Source organism: Trichechus manatus, unplaced genomic scaffold, assembly GCF_000243295.1.
Source record: "Trichechus manatus latirostris isolate Lorelei unplaced genomic scaffold, TriManLat1.0 scaffold00005, whole genome shotgun sequence".
Taxonomy (NCBI): domain Eukaryota; kingdom Metazoa; phylum Chordata; class Mammalia; order Sirenia; family Trichechidae; genus Trichechus; species Trichechus manatus.
In genome coordinates, this window is record NW_004443941.1 from 34,746,191 (window position 1) to 34,768,775 (window position 22,585).

Consider the following 22,585-nt stretch of genomic DNA (forward strand, 5'->3'; position numbering starts at 1 on the left):
AAACAAGCAGAACATATGGCTTATCACAGGGACCCAGGGCCTTCAGGACAGGTGGATTCCTGTTGACAGTGTTTTCCCAATGTCCCTGCTTTTTTCTGCTCCTATTTTTCCTGTTTGAGTCCTCAGTAAAAATGCTTTTCTTTTCCCTCAGCCTTGTTCTTTTTCCTTCTGTTTCTTGCCCAAATTCAACCAAGTTCTGTACAGGCATACCTCGTTTTATTGCGCTTCACTTTATTGCACTTCACAAGTACTGCGTTTTTTTAAAAATTGAAGATTTGTGGCAACCCTGCATTCAGCAAGTCTATCAGCGCCATTTTTTCAACATCATGTGCTCACTTCATGCTGCTGTGTCACATTTTGGTAATTCTTGCAGTGTTTCAAACTATTTCATTATTATTATTTTATCTGTTATTGTGATGTGTGGTCAGTGATCTTTGATGTTACTATTGTAATTGTTTTGGGGTGCCATGAACCACACACATATAACTTAATATAACTTAACTAATAAATGTGTTTGTTCTGACTGTTCCACGGACTGACCATTCCCCTGTCTCTCTCCCTCTTCCTGGGCCTCCCTATTCCCTGAGACATGACAATATTGAAATTAGGCCAGTTAATAACCCTACAATGGCCTCTAAGTGTTCAAGTGAAAGGAAGAGTTGCACGTCTCTCACTTTAAATCAAAAGCTAGAAATGATTAAGCTTTTTGAGGAAGGCATGTCAAAAGCCAAGACAGGCCGAAAGGTAGGTTGCTTGCACCAAATAGTTAGCCAAGTTGTGAATACAAAGGAAAAGTTCTTAAAGGAAATTAAAAGTGCTACTCCAGTGAACATATGAATGGTGAGAAAGCAAAACAGCCTTATTGCTGGTATGGAGAAAGTTTTAGTGATCTAGATAGAAAATCAAACCAGCCACAGCATTCCCTTAAATCAAAGCCTAATTCAGAGCAAGGCCCTAAGTCTCTTCAATTCTATGAAGGTTGAGAGAGGTGAGGAAGCTGCAGAAGAAGAGTTTGAAGCCAGCAGAGGTTGGTTCATGAGGTTTAAGGAAAGAAGCCATCTCCATAACATAAAAGTACAAGGTGAAGCAGCAAGTGCCAATGTAGTAGCTGCAACAAGTTATCCAGAAGATCTAGCTAAGATAATGATGAAGGTGGCTATGGTAAACAATAGATTTTCAATGTAGATGAAACAGCCTTATGTTGGAAGAAGATGTCATCTAAGACTTTCATAGCTAGAGAGGAGAGGTCATCACCTGGCTTCAAAGCTTCAAAGGACAGGCTGACTCTCTTGTTAGGGGCTAATGCAGCTGGTGACTTTAAGTTGAAGCCAGTGCTCATTTATCATTCTGAAAATCCTAGGACCCTTAAGAATTATGCTAAATCTACTGTGCCTGTGCTTTATAAATGGAAAAACAAAGCCTGGATGACAGCACATCTGTTTACAACACGGTTTACTGAATTTTTATGCCCACTGTTGAGAACTACTGCTCAGAAAAAAAGATTTCTTTCAAAATATTGCTGCTCATTGACAATATACCTGGTCACCCAAGAGGTCTGATGGAGATGTACAAGAAGATTAATGTTGTTTTCATGGTGGTGTAGTGGTTAAGAGTTCAGCTGCTAACAAAAAGGTTGACAATTTGAATCCACCAGCTGCTCCTTGGAAACCCTGTGGAGTCAGTTCTACTCTGTCCTATAGGGTTGCTATGAATGAGAATCCACTGATGGCAAAAAGTTTGGTTTTTTGGTTTAACACAACATCCATTTTGCAGCCCATTGATCAAGGAATAATTTCAACTTTCAAATCTTATTATTTAAGAAATACATTTCATAAGGCTATAGCTGCCATAGACAGCGATTCCTCTGATGGATCTGCGCAAAGTAGATTGAAAATCTTCTGGAAAGGATTCACCTTTCTAGAACATTCGTGATTCATGAGAGGAGGTCAAAATATCAACATTAACAGGAGTTGGGGAAAAGTTGACTCCTACCTTCATGGATGACTTTGAGGACTTCAAGACTTCAGTGGAGGGAGTAACTGCAGATGTGGTGGAAAGGAATAGCAAGAAAACTAGAATTAGAACTGGAGCTTGAAGCTGTGACTGAATTGCTGCAATCTCATGATAAAACTTTAACGGATGAGCAGTTGCTTCTTATGGATGAGCAAAGAAAGTGGTTTCTTGAGATGGAATCTACTCCTGGTGAAGGTGCCGTGAGCATTGTTGAAACAATAACAAAGGATTTAGAATGTTACATAAACTTAGTTGGTAAAGTAGCAGTTGGATTTGAGAGGATCGACTCCAATTTTGAAAGAAGTTCTACTGTGGGTAAAATGCTATCAAACAGCATCACATGCGACAGAGAAATCTTTCATGAAAGGAAGAGTCAATTGATGTGGCAAACTTCATTGTTGTCTTATTTTAAGAAATCGCCACAGCCACCCCAAACTTCAGCAACCACCACCCTGATCTGTCAGCTGCCATCAAAATTGAAGCAACACCCTCCACCAACAAAGGCTCAGATGATGATTAGCACTTTTTTTAAAGCAATAAAGTATTTTTTTAAATTAAGGTATGTACATTGTTTTTTAGACATAATGCTGTTCCACACTTAATAAACTTAAGTATAGTGTAAATATAACTTTTATATGCACCGGGAAACAAAAAAATTGCTTTATTGTGATATTCGCTTTATTGCAGTGGTGTGGAACTGAACCCACAATATCTCAAGGTATGCCTGTAATTAAAACCTAGATGACCTCTCTCTCTCTCTCTCTCTCTCTCTTTATATATATATATATATAACTTACATGAGAACAATCAAATTAATACAGTTGTTCAATCAACATTTACTGCATGCCTATGGGTTTTACAGAATATCAGAACTGGAAAAAGCCTGAGAACATGAAGGTCAACTTGGTTATTTTGCAGAAGATTCCACTGGGACCAAAAAAATTTATTGATGTGACCATGGTCTTACCATTTGGTAGAGAATGCGTTCAAAAACTAACTTTCCAGGAAAGTCTGGTTCTGCTATTAAGGAATCAAAACTTGAGATTGAATAAGTCAGTTTAACTATATTAATAGTAACTTGCTATTTATTATAGAGTTACTGTGCAATAGATTAGACACTATCCTAGGCACCTTTACATACTTCATCTCACTGAATCTTCACAATAATCCTAGCCCATAGCTGTAATTACCCCCAAAGCCACAATTAAAAGGTTAAATAACTTGCCCAAGTTTACACAATTATTAAATAGGGGACCCAGGAATCAAACAGACTGCAAATTTGTGCTCCCAACCTCTAAGCTGTATGTACTCCCACGACAACCATTAACAGTTATTGAGGGCTTATGTGTGCCAGGCACCGTGCTAAGCACATTATATTATTATATTATCTGCAAGAATGATATTAAAACATATTTATTTCCTATAGGCTAGAATAAGGAGCCCTTGCAGCACAAGGGTTAAGTACTCAGCTGCAACCCAAAAGGTTGGCAGTTCAAACCCACTAGTTCCTCGGGAGAAAGATCTGGTGATCTGCTCTTGTGAAGATTATGGCTTAGAAAACCCTTTGGTGCAGTTCTACTCTTTCACATGGGGTTGCCATGAGTCGGAATTGACTCAACAGCACCTGCAACAACAGCACAATAATAATAGGCTAGAGTGCCATCAAGAGAAAGAAATATTTTAATAAAACAGAGCTATGCCTAATTAGCAGCCCTGGTGATGCAGTGGTTAAGAGCTCAACTGCTAACCAAAAAGTCAGCAGTTTGAATCCACCAGTCGCTCCTTGGAAATCTTATGAGGCAGCTCTACTCTGTCCTATAGGGTCACTATGAGTCGAAATCGGCTGAACAACAATGGGCTTGGTGTGGTCTGGTTATGACTAATTAATCCTAAACTCCACAATAAGCCTTAAGAATGAGGGACATTTGAGAGTGTTTCCCATTGTACTACTGAAAAAAGATAAATCTGCTGCATTGGATGTGGTTTTCCAATTTTAAAGCATTGAGCAGACCCCATACCATGAGGTCCCAAGCAGGGTTCTGTTGAGGCTGAGGACGGTTGCCCTGGAAACACACAAAGGAACTGAAGTCCCCACATTGCCCCTCTGGACTCAGCTACCAACTTCTATGATTTTTGAGGGAACTAAAGAGACAGTGTTCCCAAAAGACTTCATTCTATGGTAAGAGTACACATAGATACCCATTAAAATATTATACATTTACTGTAGTTTTTCTCATGCTACTTAGAGTGCAACCTCAACATAAATGACCTTTGCATGATCCAGGAGACTGGAAAGTGACAGTTGAAAGAAAATCAATTCTCTTTGGCTCTTTATATGCTCTACAGAAAGAGCATGGTAAGGTTTCTGCACAATTTTTCTCTGCCTTTTTTTAGTGCATTAATCTACATTTAAATCAAATTAACTTGGTATCTTAGCGCATTTCCTCTCAATTTGTTTGTAGCTGAAGGTCTGACAAACCTGAAGAAGTTGTGTTTACTTCGTTTGACCCACTTGTCTGACATTGGTGAGGGAATGGATTACATAGTCAAGTCTCTATCAGCTGAACCTTGTGACTTTGAAGAAATCCAATTAGTCGCCTGTTGCCTGTCTGCAAATGCCATGAAAACCCTAGGTAAGTTGTTTGAATAAACTGAATAAAAACAGTGTAACAGAACATGTGGTGCTTTCATACTAATGCCAACTTAGGAGGATAGGAATCTCTCAAAGGGAAATTTAATTTAAAGAAAAAACTGGAAAATAAAGTCTTCCAGGTAAAATTCAGTCCGTTTTTTTAAAGATTTTTCTCCATGAGCCTTTATTGGAATTATAATTTATTACAGATGGATAATAGAATTTCAGAATAATCAAACATGTTATAACTTTAAGAGAAGTTGAAAAGGAAGAAATTAAATAAGTGCTTGAAACTTGGCATGGATCCTGTCATATAATTACTGCCTAATAAATATTTGGATGAATGGATAAATGAATGGTTGAGAAGCAGAGAGGGAAGGATTTCCTCAAATGTTCTCAATCCTTCTAATTCTTATAAATTGCCCTATTAAGATGGAGTTAATGTACATTAATATAACAATTAATGCTTTGGGGTTCCCAAAGAGTGTGCAAATCAACTCTAGAGAAATTTTTGCATATTTCTGTTTTTAAAAGTGTCTATTTTCAATTCAAACATGTTTTTAAATTTGGAGTTTGGAAAAAAGATGACCTAACCGTTTTAAAATTAGACTATACAACTGCAGGGAGTCTGTGAAAATTACCAGAGAAACCACTTGTATGCTAATTTAAACAGCTAGGGAAAACCATTATTAGAAAAGGCTGACGAACACCGGGAAAACAGAAATGATGAGCACAATCGTTTACTTCTCTGTTTATCACTGGAGAGAGATAGGCTTAAAACCAAAAATAGTAAATATATCCTTCAAAAGAGGAGTTCAGCTGTTTTTTTTTTTTTTTAATTTTAGAGCACCAAACCCCAGAAGATATTTTACTCTAAGAACTCATACAATTAATTTAAAATAATAATTGCTTATAATAAGAGTAAACGTATATAATAAGAGAAAACGTATTTTTTTAAAAGAGTTTTCTAATTAGTCTTGATAGAGAAAAATTCCAATCAGATTAAGCTACCATGATAAATAGCTGAAGTGAAGAAAAGAATTAAGCAGTTCTTATCTAGAATAACTCTAGATATAGGTATTTTATGATTAATGTTTGCATGCAAAATAGTTTTCCATATATTTTACCTCACCATATTTCTGACTTTGTATTAAAGTAAATCTTGTGGAGACAACATTGAGTTGAGTCTTGCTTTTTTTTTTTTTTTTAATCCAGTCTGATTATCTATACCTTTTAATTTAGAATGTTTAGTTCATTTACGTTTGATGTAATTATTGATACGGTTGGATTTACATCTACCATTTTGGATTGTTTCTCTATTTTTCTTATATACATTTTGTTCCTCTGTTTTACCTGCATGATAAGACATTTTAGGATTGAAAGCAAACTCACAGTTTACCTAATTCAACCTCTTCATTCTACAGATGAAGATACTGACACTTAGAGAGACAGAGTGACTTTCTTATAGTGACATAACAACTATAACCTGTGCTTCTTTAGGCTCTATGTGACCTGGACTTTATTATCCCGAATGTAGGATCAGGAAATATTTGACGATTTGGTCATAACCATAGGAGATACGAGTTAAGCTCATCCAAGTATATTTGGGAATAATTAAATTCATTAAGTCAAATGATGGCTTGCACTACCATCGGCAATGAAGACAAGGGCTCAGAATTCTTTTAAGGATATTTTTAAATGCGTATATATTACCCTGAAGTCTTTATTTTTTATTAAATTTTTCTTTCAGGTCAGAATCTTCATAATTTGGTCAAACTGAAAATTCTTGATTTATCTGAAAATTACCTGGAAAAGGATGGAAATGAAGCTCTACATGAACTGGGTAAAAATGATAATTCAGCCAAAATCAGATACTTGAATATGTGTACTGGATAGTCAGAAGAACACAGCCTGAGCCTTGAAGTCTCTTTTACCCAATATACAAACCTTAAAAAAGTCACCTAGCCCTTTCCTAAACTGCCCTTAAGGAATACAGGCCTATATCTTTTTTTATATGGTAAAATATAACAAAAAGTTATATAACAAAAAGTGTTAATCATAACTAAGTGTATAAATTAGGGACATTAATTACATTCTCTATGTTAGCTATCCTCACCACTAACCATTTTCAAAAGTTTTCCATCACCCCAAATAGAAACTCAGTACCCTTTCAACAGTAACTCCTGTTTCCTCCTCCCCTCAGCCCTTGATAACCACTAATAAACTTTTATTTCTATGCATTTACCTATTTTAGATATTTCATATAAATTAGGTCATACAATGTCCTTTTCTGCTAGCTTATTTCACTCAGCATAATATTTTCAAGTTTTGTCCATGTTATAGCATCTATTAGTATTTCATTTCTCTTCATGGCTGAGTGATATGCCATTGTATGGATTATTGTTGTTGTTGTTGTTAGGTGCCATCGAGTCAGTTCCGACTCATAGCAACCTCATGTACAACAGAACAAAACACTGCCTGCTCCTGTGCCATCCTCACAATCGTTATGATTGAGCCCATCATTGCAGCTACTGTGTCAATCCATCTCATTGAGGGTCTTCCTCTTTTTCAGTGACTCTCTAATTTACCAAGCATGATGTCCTTTTCCAGGGATTGGTCCCTCCTGATAACATGTCCAAAGTACTTGAGACAAAGTCTCGCCATCCTCACTTCCAAGGAGCATTCTGGCTGTACTTCTTCCAAGACAGATTTGTTCGTTCTTCTGGAAGTCCATGATATGTTCAACTTTCTTCACCAACACCATAATTCAAAGGCATCAATTCTTCTTTGGTCTTCTTTATTCACTGTCCAGTTTTCACATGCATATGAGGCAATTGAAAATGCCATGGCCTGGGGAAGGTGCACCTTATTCCTCAAACTGATGTCTTTGCTTTTTAACACTTTAAAGAGGCCTTTTGCAGCAGATTTGCCCAATGCAATACATCATTTGATTTATTTTGACTGCTGCTTCCATGGATGTTGATTGTGGATCCAAGTAAAATGAAGTCCTTGACAGCTTCAATATTTTCTCCATTTATCATGATGTTGTTTATTGGTCCAGTTGTGAGGATTTTTGTTCTCTTTGTGTTGAGGTGCAATCCATACTGAAGACTGTAGACTTTGATCTTCATCAATAACTGCTTCAAATCCTCTTCACTTTCAGCAAGCAAGGTTGTATTATCTGCATATTGTAGGTTGTTAATAAGTCTTCCTCCAATCCTGATGCCTCATTCTTCTCCATATAGTCCAGCTCAGCATATAGATTGAATAAGTATGGTGAAAGATCACAACCCTGATGCACATCTTTCCTGATTTTAAACCACGCGGTATCCCCTTGTTCTGTTAGAACGACTACCTCTTGTTCTATGCACAGGTTCTGCATGAGCAGAATTAAGTGTTCTGGGATTCCCATTCTTCGCAATGTTATATAGAATTTGTTGTGATCCACACAGTCAAATGCCTTTGCATAGTCAATAAAACACAGGCAAACGTCTTTCTGGTATTCTCTGCTTTCAGCCAGGATCCATCTGACATCAGCAATGATATCCTTTGTTCCGCATTCTCTTCTGAATCCGATTTGAATTTCTGGCAGTTCCCTGTCCATGTACTGCTGCAACCACTTTTGAATGATCTTCAGCAAAATTTTACTTGTTTATGATATTAATGATATTGCTAGATAATGGAGCCCTGGTGGCGCAGTGGTTAAGAGCTCAGGCTGCTAACCAAAAGATTGGCAGTTTGAATCCACCAATTGCTCTTTGGAAATCCTATACAGGCAGTTTTACTCTGTCCTATAGGGTCACTATTGGGTCGCTATGAGCTGGAGTTGACTCGACAGCAACAAGTCAACAGTTTTTGTTTGATAATTTCTGCATTCTGTTGGATCACCTTTCTTTGGAATGGGCACATATATGGATCTCTTTCAGTCAGTTGGCCAGGCAACTGTCCTCCAACTATCTTGGCATAGACGAGTGAGCACTTCCAGGGCTGCATCCATTTGTTGAAACATCTCAATCGGTATTCCATCAATTCCTGGAGTCTTGTCTTTTTGACAATGCCTTCAGTGCAACTTGGACTTCTTCCTGCAGTACCATTGGTTCTTGATCATATGCTACCTCCTGAAATTGTTGAACGTCGTCCAATTCTTTTGACTCTGTGTATTCCTTCCGTCTTTTATTATTATTATTATTATTGTACTTTAGATGAAGGTTTACAGAACAAACTAGTTTCTCATTAAACAGTTAGTACACATATTGTTTTATAACATTGGTTAACAACACCATGACATGTCAATACTCTCAACCTTGGGTTACCTATTACCATCTTTCCTGTCCCCTCCTGCCTTCTTGTCCTCGTCCCTGGGCTGTTGTGCCCCTTTAGTCTCATTTTGTTTTATGGGCCTTTCTAATCTTCAGCTGAAGGGTGAACCTCGGGAGTGACTTCATTACTGAGCTAAAAGGGTGTCCGGGGGCCATACTGTCAGAGTTTCTCCAGTCTCTGTCAGGCCAGTAAGTCTGGTCTTTTTTTTGTGAGTTAGACTTTTGTTCTGCATTTTTTTCCAGCTCTGTCTGGGACCGTCTATTGTGATCCCTATCAGAGCAGTCAGTAGTTGTACTAGACTCAGTCTGGTGGAGGCCGTGATAGTTGCCTTCCATCTTCCTTTGATGCTTCCTGCATTGTTCAATATTTTTCCGATAGAATCCTTCAGTATTGCAACTCGAGGCTTGAATTTTTTCTTCAGTTCTTTCAGCTTGAGAAATGTCAAGTGTGTTCTACCCTTCTGGCTTCCTAACTCTAGATCTTTGCACATTTCATTACTGTACTTTACTTTGTCTTCTCAAGTTGCCCTTTGAAATCTTCTGTTCGGCTCTTTTACTTCATCATTTCTTCCATTCGCTTTAGCTACTCTACATTCAAGAGCAAGTTTCAGGGTCTCTTCTGACATCTGTTTTGGTCTTTTCTTTCTTTCCGTTTTTTTTAAATGACCTCTTGGTTTCTTTATGCATGATGTCCTTGATGTCAGTCTACAACTCATCCTGTCTTCAGTCATTAGTGTTCTTAGATAGTCTCTAAATTCAGGTGGGATATACTCAAAGTTGCATTTTGGCTCACATGGACTTGCTCCTACATTCTTCAGCTTCAACTTGCATATGAACAATTGATAATCTGTTCCACAGTTGGCCCTTGGCCTTGTTCTGACTGATGATATTGAGTGTTTCCATTGTTTCTTTCCACAGATTAAGTCGATTTGATTCCTGTGTATTCTATCCTGCAAGGTCCACAAGTATAGTCATCATTCATGTTGGTGAAAAAAGGCATTTGCAATGAATAAATTGTTGGTCTTGCAAAGTTCTATCATGCAATCTCCGGCGTCATTTCTATCACCAAGGCCATATTTTCCAACTACTGATCCTTCTTCTTTGTTTCCAACTTTTGCATTCCAATCACCAGTAATTATCAATGCATCTTGATTGCATGTTTGATCAATTTCATACTGCAGAAGTTGATAAAAAGTCTTCAATTTCTTCATCTTTGGACTCAGTGGTTGGTGCATGAAGTTGAATAATAGTCGTATTAACTGATCTCCCTTGTAAACCTTTGCCATCAAGTCGATTCTGACTCATTGGAGTATGGATATTATCCTATCATTGTCAGCGATGTACTTCAGGATGAATATTGAAATGTTCTTTGTGATGATGAATGTGATGCCATTCCTCTTCAATTTGTCATTGCCAGCATAGTAGACCATATGATTGTCTGATTCAAATGGCCAATACCAGTCCATTTCAACTCACTTATGCCTAGGATATCGATCTTTATGTGTTCCATTTAATTTTTGATGACTTCCAATTTTCTTAGATTCATACTTCATACATTCCATGTTCTGATTATTAATGGATGCATGCAGCTGTTTCTTCTCATTTTGAGTTGTACCACATCAGCAAATGAAGGTCCCAAAAGCTTGACTCCCTCCATGTCATTAAGATCTACTCTACTTTGAGGTTGCAGCTCTTTCCCAGTCGTATGTGAGTGCCTTCCAACCTGAAGGGCTCGTTTTCCAGCACCATATCATACAATGTTCTGCTGCTATTCATAAGATTTTCACTGGCCGATTTTTTCAGAAGTAAACTGCCAGGTCCTTCTTCCTTGTATTATGGATATACCACGTTTATTTATCCATTCATCCATTCATCTACTGATGGACACTTGGGTTATTGCCACCACTTAGTTATTGTGAATAATACTGCAATAAATGTTGGTGCCCTGCTTTCAAGTCTCGTGTGTATATGGCTAAGAGCAGAGTTGCTGGGCCATATGATAATCATGTTTAATTTTATAAGGAACTGCCAAACTGTTTTCCATAGTAAATGAACCATTTTACATTCCCACCAGCAATGCACAAGGGTTCCAATTTCTCCACATCTTTGCCATATTTGTTATATTCTGTCTTTCTGATAATAGCCATCCTAGTGGGGGTGAAGTGGAATTTCATTGTGGTTTTGATTTGTATATCCATAATAACTAAAGATATTGAGCATCTTTCCATTTGCTTATTGGCTACTTGTATATCTCCCTGGAGAAATGTCTATTCAAGTCCTTTGTCCATTTTAATATTCTATTGTTTGTCTTTTTGTGTTGAGTTGTAGGAGTTGTTTATATATTCTGGATATTAAATCCTTATCAGATATGTTGTCATCAAATATTTACTACCATTCTGTAGGTTGTCTCTTCATTTTCTTGACAACATCCTTTGATGTACAACAATTGTTCATTTTTCAGTTTGAACAAAGGACTTGAATGACAGAGGATATTCGAATGGTCAGCTAACATTTGAAAAGACGCTCAACATCATTATCCATTAGGAAGATGCAAATCAAAACCACAATGAGATATCACCTCACCCCCATTAGAATGGCAATTATTTAAAAACAAACAATCAAAAACAGGAAACAACAAGCGTTCGTGAGGTTGTGGAGAACCTGGAGCCTTCACACACTGAGAGCAGCTACTGTGAAAAGTTTGATGATTCCTCAAGAAGTTGAACATAGAATTACCCTATGACCCAGCAATCCCAATCTTAGGTATATACCCAGAAGAAGTAAAGGCAGGAACACAGACAGAAACCTGTAGACCAGGGTTTATTGCAGCACTTTCACAATAGCCAGAAGATGAAAACAACCAAAATGTCCATCAACAGATGAAAGGATAAACAAAATGTGAAGTATTTCTAAAAATATTTTATTGTACTTTTAGTGAAAATATGCACAGCAAAACCCACTTGCATTCAATAATTTCCACACACAATGTTCAGTGACATTGGTTACATTCTTCACATTGTGTCATTTTCATTATTTCTGTTCTAGTTGTTTCACTCCCATTAACTTAGTCTCATTGTCCCCTTATTTAAACGTCTCATCTATGGTTTAGAATAACTGTTGTCCATTTGATCTCATATAGATAATTTTTTTAAAAATCTCAGTACTCAACTCAACATTCTGTACTTTTTGAGCTAACTTGCTATTTAGTTAAAAAATGACTTCAGGAGACAGTCTCGTTTCAAGGTTTAAAGAGTATCTCAAGGTAATAGTTTTAGGGATTCCTCCAGTCTCAATGGGTTCAGTAAGTTTGGATTCTTTAAGAATTTGAAGTTTTGTTCCACATTTTTCTTCCTATTAGGATCCATCTATTGTGTCCCTGATCAGAATGTTCAGTAGTGAGCCAAGCACCATCTAGTTCTTCTGGTCTCAAGGTAGGGGAGGCAGTGATTCATAGAGACAATTAGTCCTGTAATCCAGTTACTACTCTGAATCTTGGGTTTCCTTCTTTCTCTTTTGCTCTAGACAAATAGATACCAGTAACTGCATCTTAGGTGGCTGCACATAAGCTTTTAAGACCCCAGACACTATTAATCAAACTAGGAGGATTTGAACTGCCAACCTTTTAGTTAACAGATGAGCTCTTAACCACTACGCCACCAGGGCTCCATGTATATATAAATAAAATGTATATATATATATGATATTAGATCCTTATTGGATGTATCATTCCATACAATGGAATATTATGCAGCTATAAAGAGAAATGAAGTTCTGATCTATGCTACAACATGGATGAACCTTGAAAAGATTATGTTGAGTGAAATAAGTCAGTTGCAAAAAACAAATGCTGTATAATTTAACTTATATGAAATAAGTAAATATATAGAAACCAAAGATTATTAATGGTTACCAGGCGTGGGGACAGAGAGGAAAAGGAAGAGTTTTTGTTTGTGGGGTGCATTAAGTTTATGTTAACGGTGGTGGAATATTTAGGAAAAGGATAGTGATAGTGATGCCACAGCATGAAGAAGGTAATCAAAGTCATTGAATTGTAAATTTAGAAGTTTTTGTGTTGGTGGATGTTTTGTTGTATGTATTTTCACCACAAAAAAAAAGAGGAAAAAATTGTTCATTTTGATGAAGACCAATTTGTCAAAATTTTCTTTTGTCTCCGGTACTTTTGGTGTCTTAACTAAGAATCCTATTGTCAAAAACAAGGTCTCCAAGTTTTACCCTATGATTTCTTCTAAGAGTTTTATGGTTTTAATTCTTATATTTTAGTTGTTAATCCATTTTGAGTTAATATTCACATATGGTATGAGTTAGGGGTACAACTTCATTGTTTTGCATGTGGAAATCCAGTTGTCCCAGCACTGTTTATTGAAGAGATCATTCTTTCCCCATTGAATTGTCTTTGCACCCTTGTGGAAAATCAATTGACCATATATGTATGGGAGGCCCAAGTCTTTTTTTTGTTTTTTTTAATTGTGCTTTAGATGAAGGTTTACAGAGCAAATTAGTTTCTCATTAAACAATTAATATACATATCGTTCTGTGACATTGGTTGCCAACCCCGCGACGTGTCAACACTCTCCCTTTCTTGACCTTGGTTTCCCCATTTCCATTTGTCCAGCTTTCCTGCCCCCTTCCTGCCTTCTCATCCTTGTCCCTGGGCTGGTGGGCCCATTTAATCTCGTATGTGTGGTTGAGCTACATGTAATTGTTTGTTTTGTGTGCCTGTCTAACCTTTGGCTGAAGGGTGAACCTCAAGAGTGACTTCAGTACTGAGTTAAAAGGATGTCCAGGGGCCATACTCTCAGGGTTTCTCTAGTCTCTGTCAGATCAGTAAGTCTGGTCTTTTTTTGTGAGTTAGAATTTTGTTCTACATTTTTCTCTAGCTCTGTCCAGGACCCTCTATTGTGACCCTTGTCAGAACAGTTGGTGGTGGTAGCCAGCACCATCTAGTTTTGCTGGACTCAGTCTGGTGAAGGCTGTGGTAGTTGTGGTCCATTAGTCCTTTGGACTAATCTTTCCCTTGTGTCTTTGGTTTTCTTCACTTTCCCTTGCTCCAGACAGGTGACATGAGTGGGGTATCTTCGATGGCCGCTCACAGGCTTTTAAGGCGTCAGACACTACTCACCAAAGTAGAATGTAGAACATTTTCTTTATAAACTATGTTATGCCAATTGAGCTAGATACCCCCAGAGACCATGGTCCCCAGCCCTCAGCCCAGTAATTTGGTCCTTCAGGGAGTGTGGATGTGTCTATGGCATTTTCATGACCTTGCCTTCGTCAAGTTGTGCTGATTTCCCCAGTATTGTGTACTGTTTTACTCTTCACCAAACTTACCACTTATCTGTTGTCTAGTTAGTGTTTTTCCCTTCCCATCCCTCCTCTCCCTTGTAACCATCAAAGATTGTTTCTTTCTGTGTGTAAATCTTTTCATGAGTTTTTATAATAGTGGTCTCATACAGTATTTGTCCTTTTATGATTGACTTATTTCACTCAGCATAATGCCCTCTAGATTCATCTATGTTGTGAGATGTTTTGCAGATTCATCATTGTTCTTTATTGTTGTGTATTATTCCATTGTGCGTATGTACCACAGTTTGTTTATCCATTCATCTGCTGATGGGCACTTAGGTTGTTTCCATCTGTTTGCTATTGTGAGTAATGCTGCAACGAACATGGGTGTGCATATGTCTATTCATGTGATGGCTGTTATTTCTCTAACACATATTCCTAGGAGATTGCTGGATCACATGGTATTTCTATTTCTAGCTTTTTAAGGAAGTGCCATATTGTTTTCTAAAATGTTGTACCACTTTACATTCCCACCAGCAGTGCATAAGGGTTCCAATCTTCCTGTAGCCTCTACAACATTTCTTATTTTCTGTTTTTTTTTTAAATTAGTGCCAGTAATGTCAGGTGAGATGGTATCTCATTGTAGTTTTGATATGCATTTCTCTAATAACTAGTGATCATGAGCATTTCCTCATGTGTCTGTTAGCCGCCTGAATGTCTTCTTTGGTGAAGTGTCTGTTCATATCCTTTGCCCATTTTTTAATTGGATTATTTGTCTTTTTATTGTAGAGGTGTTGGATTTTCCTGTAGATTTTAGAGATTAGACACTGATTGGATTTGTTGTAGCCAAAAATTTTTCCCTAGTCTGAAGATCCTCTTTTTACTTTTTTGGTGAAGTCTTTTGATGAGCGTGAGACCCATATCTTTTGAGTTACTAGTTGTACATGCTCATTATACCTGAGGCTCCTACCTGCTTACCTTCTTCAAGATGATCAATGTCTGACAGTAACTGATGTTCAAAACAAATTTGCATAATAAATTAGTGATAAGATTTTTCAGGTGTGATAGTTATATTGGGATTATTTTTTTAAAAAAAGGAACTGATATATACTGAGATTCACTTCATAATAATAGAGAAGAGGAGGAATCAGGCAAGGATATAGCAAGATTGTTCATGATTTGATTTGTTGAAGTTAGCTTATTAGCACATACAGCTTCATTATATTGTTCTATGCAATGTTTGTATATGTTTGAAATTTTCCATAAAAAAGTTAACCAAAATCAGAAGTGTGTCTAAAATGAGGCTTCCTTAACTATCCTTCCAGATTGAGTAGGCTGCAAAGCCTCTAAATATAAAGATCATTCCTTTCCTCACATCCCTTCACCCTCGTCAATTTCAAGATGGATCCAACTCCTGAACTATCACTGGTTCTTCAAGTTTGCAGGCTGAACATCCTGGAACAGCTAGCTGCGCTGATGCTGCCTTGGTGGTGTGATGTGCGAGTGAGTCTGACCAGCTTGTTGGAGCAACTGAAAGAGGCCCCACAACTCATCAAACTTGGGATGAAAAACTGGAGACTCACAGATGCAGAGATTAGAATTTTAGGTAGGTGCAAAGTTTTAAGATGACTTTATTTAATTTTATTTTTTTAGCCCCTGCTCATACCTCTGATCCTCTTTTTTTTTTCCCACCCCTTAACCTTCTCCCCTGGAGATGCTTACCTCTCTAAATCCGTAGGCTGCCTAAAGATTTTTCATTCCTTAATGGTGCTTCAGGAGCCCTGGTGGCACAGTGGTTAAGTGGCTGCTATCCAAAAGGTGAGCAGTTTGAATAATCCAGCAGCTCCTTACAAACCCTATGGGGCAGCTCTACTGTGTCCTATAGGGTTGCTGAGTCAGAATCAACTTGACAGCAATGAGTTTTTTAATGGTGCTTCAAGGAGCCTTGGTGGTGCAACAGTTACGTGCTCGGCAGTTGGAAGGCACTCTGGTGGTGCAGTGGTTAAGCTCTAGACTACTAACTGGAAAGTGAGATTCAAACCCACCAACAACTCCACGGGAGAAACATGCGGCAGTCTGTTTCCGTAAAGATTTACAGGCTTGGAAGCCCTATGGGGCAGCTCTACTCTGTCCTATAGGGTTGCTATGAGTTAGAATCGACAGAAATGAGTTTTTTAATGGTACTTCAAGGAGCCCTGGTGGTGCAATGATTAAGCGCTCAGTGGTTGGAACCCACCCAGGACTCCCAGGAGAAAAACCTGGTGATCTGCTTCTGTAACGATTACAGCCTAGGAAACCCTGTGAGGCAGTTCCACTCTGTCACATGGGGTCACTGAGTCAGAATTGACTCAATGACAACTAACAATAACAACAATGGTGCCTCAAGTTCTGGATCTTTCCTACCTTTAATCCCTAATTCCACTTACATCTACTCTACCCATTCCCTCAACCTACAAAACCATATCATCCTGGATGTCATTCTTTCAGGCCTCTTCTCTATGCTTGGTGACAGAGAAAGCCAATGGCTTCTATGGCAGACTAATTAGTTAGCTAATAATCTCTCTCAGATATCCTCATACTTTGAGGAAGGTGGAAAGGAGATGCCTTTTCAAAGATGCCCTAAGGGCATGTCTGGAATTAGAATTTCACAAGGGGGAGGCATTTTTAAGTAGAGGTCTTTCACCTTCTTTCAAATCTTTAATTAGGTGGCTGCTTACTTTGCCCACTTCTGAGACTGGCCATAGAGACCAGAGAAGGAGATTGTGTGTGTAATGAGATAAGAACTGAGCTAGGCAGTAATTCACTGTTGGATTTTAATTTCCTAGTGCCTCTGGCCTCCATTTGTAAAGAAGAAAAATAAACGTAACAGAAGGCAGCTAATTTCTGGAAATTTAGCTGTAATGACGTACCCTAAAATGCAAATAAAAAAGGAGTGAAAACAAACAACTCAATAGCAGTAACTAATTTATTCTCAAAGTAGTTTTTTTTTTTTAAGTATTCACGGGATTATTGTATCTGTATAAAATATAGCCATTATTATCTCCATTTTATGCGGAAACAGAAAAACACAAGATGGTTGTCAGACTAAAGCAGGGAAATGGGTTGGGGACAAGAGAGGAGGAGGTGATGAAAAAGGAGATAAAGTGTAGGTGCTACCATAGCTCCTGTCTAGATATTTCTTCCACCTTACAAAAGTATAAAAAGCAATCTGCTTTGGCTTGAGGCAAAATCTGAAGGGTGAGAGCCAAAGTGTTCTCTGCCTTTATTTTCTAGTCAAGTGATGAGACGGCCATCTGTCAATTTCCTCTAGAAGTTCTGCCTTTATGAAGAGGCTAGGTGCATTGGTTTTGGAGTCAGATAGACCTGCCTGCCTCTTCTAATTGAGGGATGGGTGACCTGCAGTAACTTACTTAAGCTCTATGAGCCTCAGCATCTTTCAAATGATGATAATTTTAACAACTACAATATTAGCAGTTATTTTGCTAATCAGTAATTGAACTAATACCTATAAAATAAGAAGCTTGGTGTTGACCCATTGTATATGCCCAAGAAATGGTTCTATGATTATTATCTTCTGTGGGCTTCAAGGGGTACCAGATAGAGGCTTATCTTAAAAAAAAAAAAAACAACTGTAGGCTTCCTTTGCCTACAGAATGAAGTAGAAACTCCTCAGTTTTGGTGTATAAGACCCTTCACAATCAAGCCTCAACTCACTCTCCTCTCTATCTTCATCTTCTGCCACACCTCTCCACCTACATGAGGTTCCATCCTCATGATCTCACACTATTTCCACAGGTACTCCTTATAGAATGTCCTTCCTCATCTTCTCTTACAGTCCCTCTAAGACCCAAATTAAAAATTTCTCCTTGGTGAAATACTTTCCCTATGCTCTGTTTTCTGCACTCCCAGTGGATACTAGGTATTTGCTTTAAGACCTCTAGTCAAGAGTCTTTCACACTTTTTTGAATGTGACTCACAGTTAAAAATACATTTTATCCTATGATCTAATACGCACATACATACACATAAAAAATTTCACAAAAAGTTATTATTTTTTGCTATGTGTGATGTCCTCTTTTATTTTCTATTCTTTTCTATCTCATTTCACTTAATACAAATACTGATTGCAACCCATTATATTTATTTCATGTTCCTTTGAAGAAGGTGCACACTGCAGCCTAGAAAAAACAATGTCCTCATCCATATCCTGCCCAGGATGTCAGTCTAGATCCGGGACTTTTGTTCCCTGGTCATCTCTGGCTCTGAATTCTGCTGGAGGTGAGGTGTCCCTAGATCTGTGTCATCTCACTTCCTGCAGTGGTTCTTTTCCTCCTTCTCCAAGTAATCCAGAGCTGGAGAGCTTTAACTTCCACAAAAGATCCCAATAAATTCATGGGTGTGGCAGATTTACTGCAAGCTTCTGGATAATTGTGAAGGGTGGGATTACATGATAGTTCTGAATAGCATATAACTAAATTTAACTTTGGTACTTTCCCATTCTCAAAGAGGCTCTTAACCATTTCTGCCAATTCACACTTCAGCTGCCTGTCAATTGGCCTTTTCCTCTTTCCATTTTCATCTCTTACAGTCACTCCAGCAACTCTAAAAAAATTCCTCCCATTTTATTATGAAGAGTAATTCTTTTGTTTTTAGCCCATAAATCCAAACTCATTGTCTTAGGCTGGGTTCTCTAGAGAAGCAAAACCAGTAAAGTGTATAAATATATATATAGAGAGAGATTATATCAAGGAAACAGCTCACGTGATTGTAGAGGCTAGAATGTCCCAAGTCCGTGGATCAGGATAGAGGCCTCTCCCAAGTCACACAGCCACAGAAGCTGGCAAGCCCAAGATCGGCGGGTCCGAGAGCAGGGCTCCCACTCACAGGCTGTGCAGATCGACAAATCCCAGGTTCAGCAGATAAGCTGACAGCTCAAGTCCCAAGAACAGGAGATGAGACAACAGGAAGCAGCCGCAGGATCCAGAGAGAGCAAAAAGCCAGAACGTCTGCTTATATACAGATGCGGGCCACACCCCCAAGGATACTCCCTTTCATCTGGTTGGCTACTCACAGTATATTCAATCATGGGAGTGATTACATTAAAACACTGAGAATCATGGCCCAGCCAAGTTCACACACAATCTTAACCATCACACTCATCTCTAGGCCTTCCTTTACATATCCAAAGACATGTTAATGTGCTTTATAAATAATAGGCCTCTATCCCAGCTCTCACCCTTTCTCCCTCCACCACTGGGTTCTACAAACAGCTGGGAGAAGAACATATTTATTTCCCCGTTATATATATGAATTATGTTAGAAGGCAGAAGAAGCCAGAGTCAGGGTTTTGTTTTCTTTTGTTTTTGAACATTTTGAACTGAAGTAAAAAAAAGTACACAAATCACAAGTACATAGTACCATGAATTTCCACAGGTGAACACACCCATATAACTAGCACCTAGATCAAGAAAGGAAAGATTACAAGCTCCACAGCTCCCTCCTCCCCAAGGGTAACAACTATCCTGACTTCTAACACCATTATATTAGTTTCCTAGGACTGTCATTTCAAAGTTCCACAAACTAGGCGGCTTACAACAACAGAAATGTGTTGTCTCACAGTTATGGAGGCTAGAATTCCAAATCAACATGTCAGCTGGGCCATGCTCAGAAGTCTCTAGGAGAAGATCCTTTCTTGTCTCTCCCAGTTTCTGGTAGCCCCAGGAGTTCCTTACCTTGTAGATGAATCTTCACATGATTGTCCTTCCTCTACTTCTGTGTCGCTTCTCCTCTTTTATGAAAGTACCACTCAGATTGGATTACTACCAACCACACTCCAGTATGACCTCATGTTAATTTACCTGATAACATATTCAAAGACTCTATTTCCAAACAAATTCACATTCACAGGTACCAGGGGTTAGGACTTACATATATTTTGGTGTTACTGTGAACTTTACATAAATGGAATCATACAGTACATATTCTTTTGTATCTGCTTCTTTCTCTTAATTTATATGTGTGAAATTCATCCATATTATTGACTGTAGTTGTATTTCATTCATTCTCATTACTGTAAAACATTCTGTTGTATGAATATGTTGTTGGGTGCCATCGAGTTGATTCCAACTCATAGCAACCCAATGTGACAAAATAGAACTGCCCCCATAGGGTTTTCTAGTCTATAATCTTTATGGATTGATATCCTAGGCAATAGTGAGCTGAAATGGATTGGTATTGGCCATTTTGAAACAGACAAACATATGGTCGACTATGCCAGGAATGACAAATTGAAGATGAATGGCATCACATTCATCATCAAAAAGAACATTTCAAGATCTATCATGAAGTACAAAATTGTCAGTGACAGGATAATATCCATAAGCCTGCAAGGAAGACCAGTTAATACGACTATTATTCAAATTTACTCACCAACCACTAAGGCCAAAGATGAAGAAATTGAAGATTTTTACCAACCTCTGCAGTTTAAAATTGATTGAACATGCAATCAGAATGCATTGATAATTACTGGTGATTGGAATGCAAAAGTTGGAAACAAAGAAGGATCAGTAGTTGGAAAATACGGTCTTGATGATAGAAATGATGCCAGAGAATGCATGACAGAATTTTGCAAGACCAACATCTTCACTGCAAATATCTTTTTTCCACAACATAAATGGCGACTATACACGTGAACCTCGCAGGATGGGATACACAGGAATCAAATCGACTATGTCTGTGGAAAGAGATGATGGAAACACTCAATATCATCAATCAGAACAAGGCCAGGGGCTGACTGTGGAAGAGACCATCAATTGCTCATATGCAAATCAAGTTGAAGCTGAATAATGCAGGAGCAAGTCCACGAGAGCCAAAGTATAACCTTGAGTATATCCTACCTGAATTTAGAAACCATCTCAAGAATAGATTTGATGCATTGAATACTAATGACCGAAGACCAGACCAGTTGTGGAATGACATCAAGGATATCATACATGAAGAAAGCAAGAGGTCATTAAAAAGACAGGGAAGAAAGAGAAGACCAGAATGGATGTCAGAAGAGACTCTGAAACTTGTTCTTTTTTTTAAAATTGTAGTTTAGATTAAGGTTTACAGAATAAATTAGCTTCTCATTAAACAATTAGTACACATATTGTTTTGTGACATTGGTTGCCAACCCCACGACATGTCAACACTCTCCCCTTCTCGACCTTGGCTTCCCCATTACCAGCTTTCCTGTCCCCTCCTGCCTTCTTGTCCTTGCCCCTGGGCTGGTGTGCGCATTTAGTCTTGTTTTGTTTTATGGGCCTAATCTTTGGCTGAAGTGTGAACCTCAGGAGTGACTTCATTACTGAACTACAGATGGGGTGAGATGAGTGGAGTATCTTAGATGGCCGCTCACAAGCTTTTAAGACTCCAGACACTACTCACCAAAGTAGAATGTAGAACATTTCTTTATAAACTATGTTATGCCATTTGAGCTAGATGTTCCCCGAGACCATGGTCCCCACAGCCCTCAGCCCCGTAATTCAATCCTTCAGGGAGTTTGGATGTGTCTAGGGAGCTTCCAGGACCTTGTGTTGGACAAATTGTGCTGACTTCCCCAGTATTGTGTACTGTCATACCCTTCACAAAAGTTACCACTTATCTATTGTCTAGTTAGTGTTTTTCCCTTCCCACCCTTCCCCTCACTTGTAACTATCAAAGATTGTTACTTTTCGTGTGTAAAACTTTTCATGAGTTTTTTTTCATTTTTTTAAATTGTACTTTAGATGAAGGTTTACAGGACAAACTAGCTTCTTATTAAACAATTAATACACACTGTTATGAGACATTGTTTGCCAACCTCATGACATGTCAACACTCTCCCCTTCTTGACCTTGGGTTCCCCATTACCAGCTGTCCTGTCCCCTCCTGCCTTCTTGTCCTTGCCCCTGGGCTGTTGTTCCCCTTTAGTCTTGTTCTGTTTTATGGGCCTGTCTAATCTTTGGCTGAAGGGTAAACCTCAGGAGTGACTTCATTACTGAGCTAAAAATGTGTCCGGGGCCATAGTCTCAGGATCTCTCCAGTCGCTGTCAGATCAGTAAGTCTGATTTTTTTTTTTTTTTGAGTTAGAATTTTGTTCTACATTTTCCTCCAGCTCTGTGCAGAACCTTCTATTGTGATCCCTGGCAGAGCAGTTGGTGGTAGTAGCCGGGCACCATCTGGTTGTACTTTCTTGTGTCTTTGGTTTTCTTCATTCTCCCTTGCTCCAGATGGGGTGAGACCAGCGGAGTATCTTAGATGTCTGCTCACAAGCTTTTAAGACCCCCAGATGCTA

The 22,585-nt window shown here is 38.4% G+C and overlaps 1 protein-coding gene across 13 annotated transcripts in view; it reads left to right on the plus strand.

Annotated features, from left to right (window-relative positions):
• Positions 1 to 22,585, plus strand: part of NLRC4 (NLR family CARD domain containing 4) — a 152,353-nt gene that overhangs the window by 37,884 nt on the left and 91,884 nt on the right. For 9 of the 13 annotated variants that reach the window (XM_023736286.1, XM_023736339.1, XM_023736300.1 and 6 more), the window contains exons 6-8: positions 4,476 to 4,646; positions 6,396 to 6,488; positions 15,707 to 15,874. In XM_023736286.1, coding sequence (XP_023592054.1) covers positions 4,476 to 4,646; positions 6,396 to 6,488; positions 15,707 to 15,874 — 432 coding nt within the window. The other 4 variants (XM_023736326.1, XM_023736348.1, XM_023736358.1 and 1 more) reach the window with 4 other exon arrangements.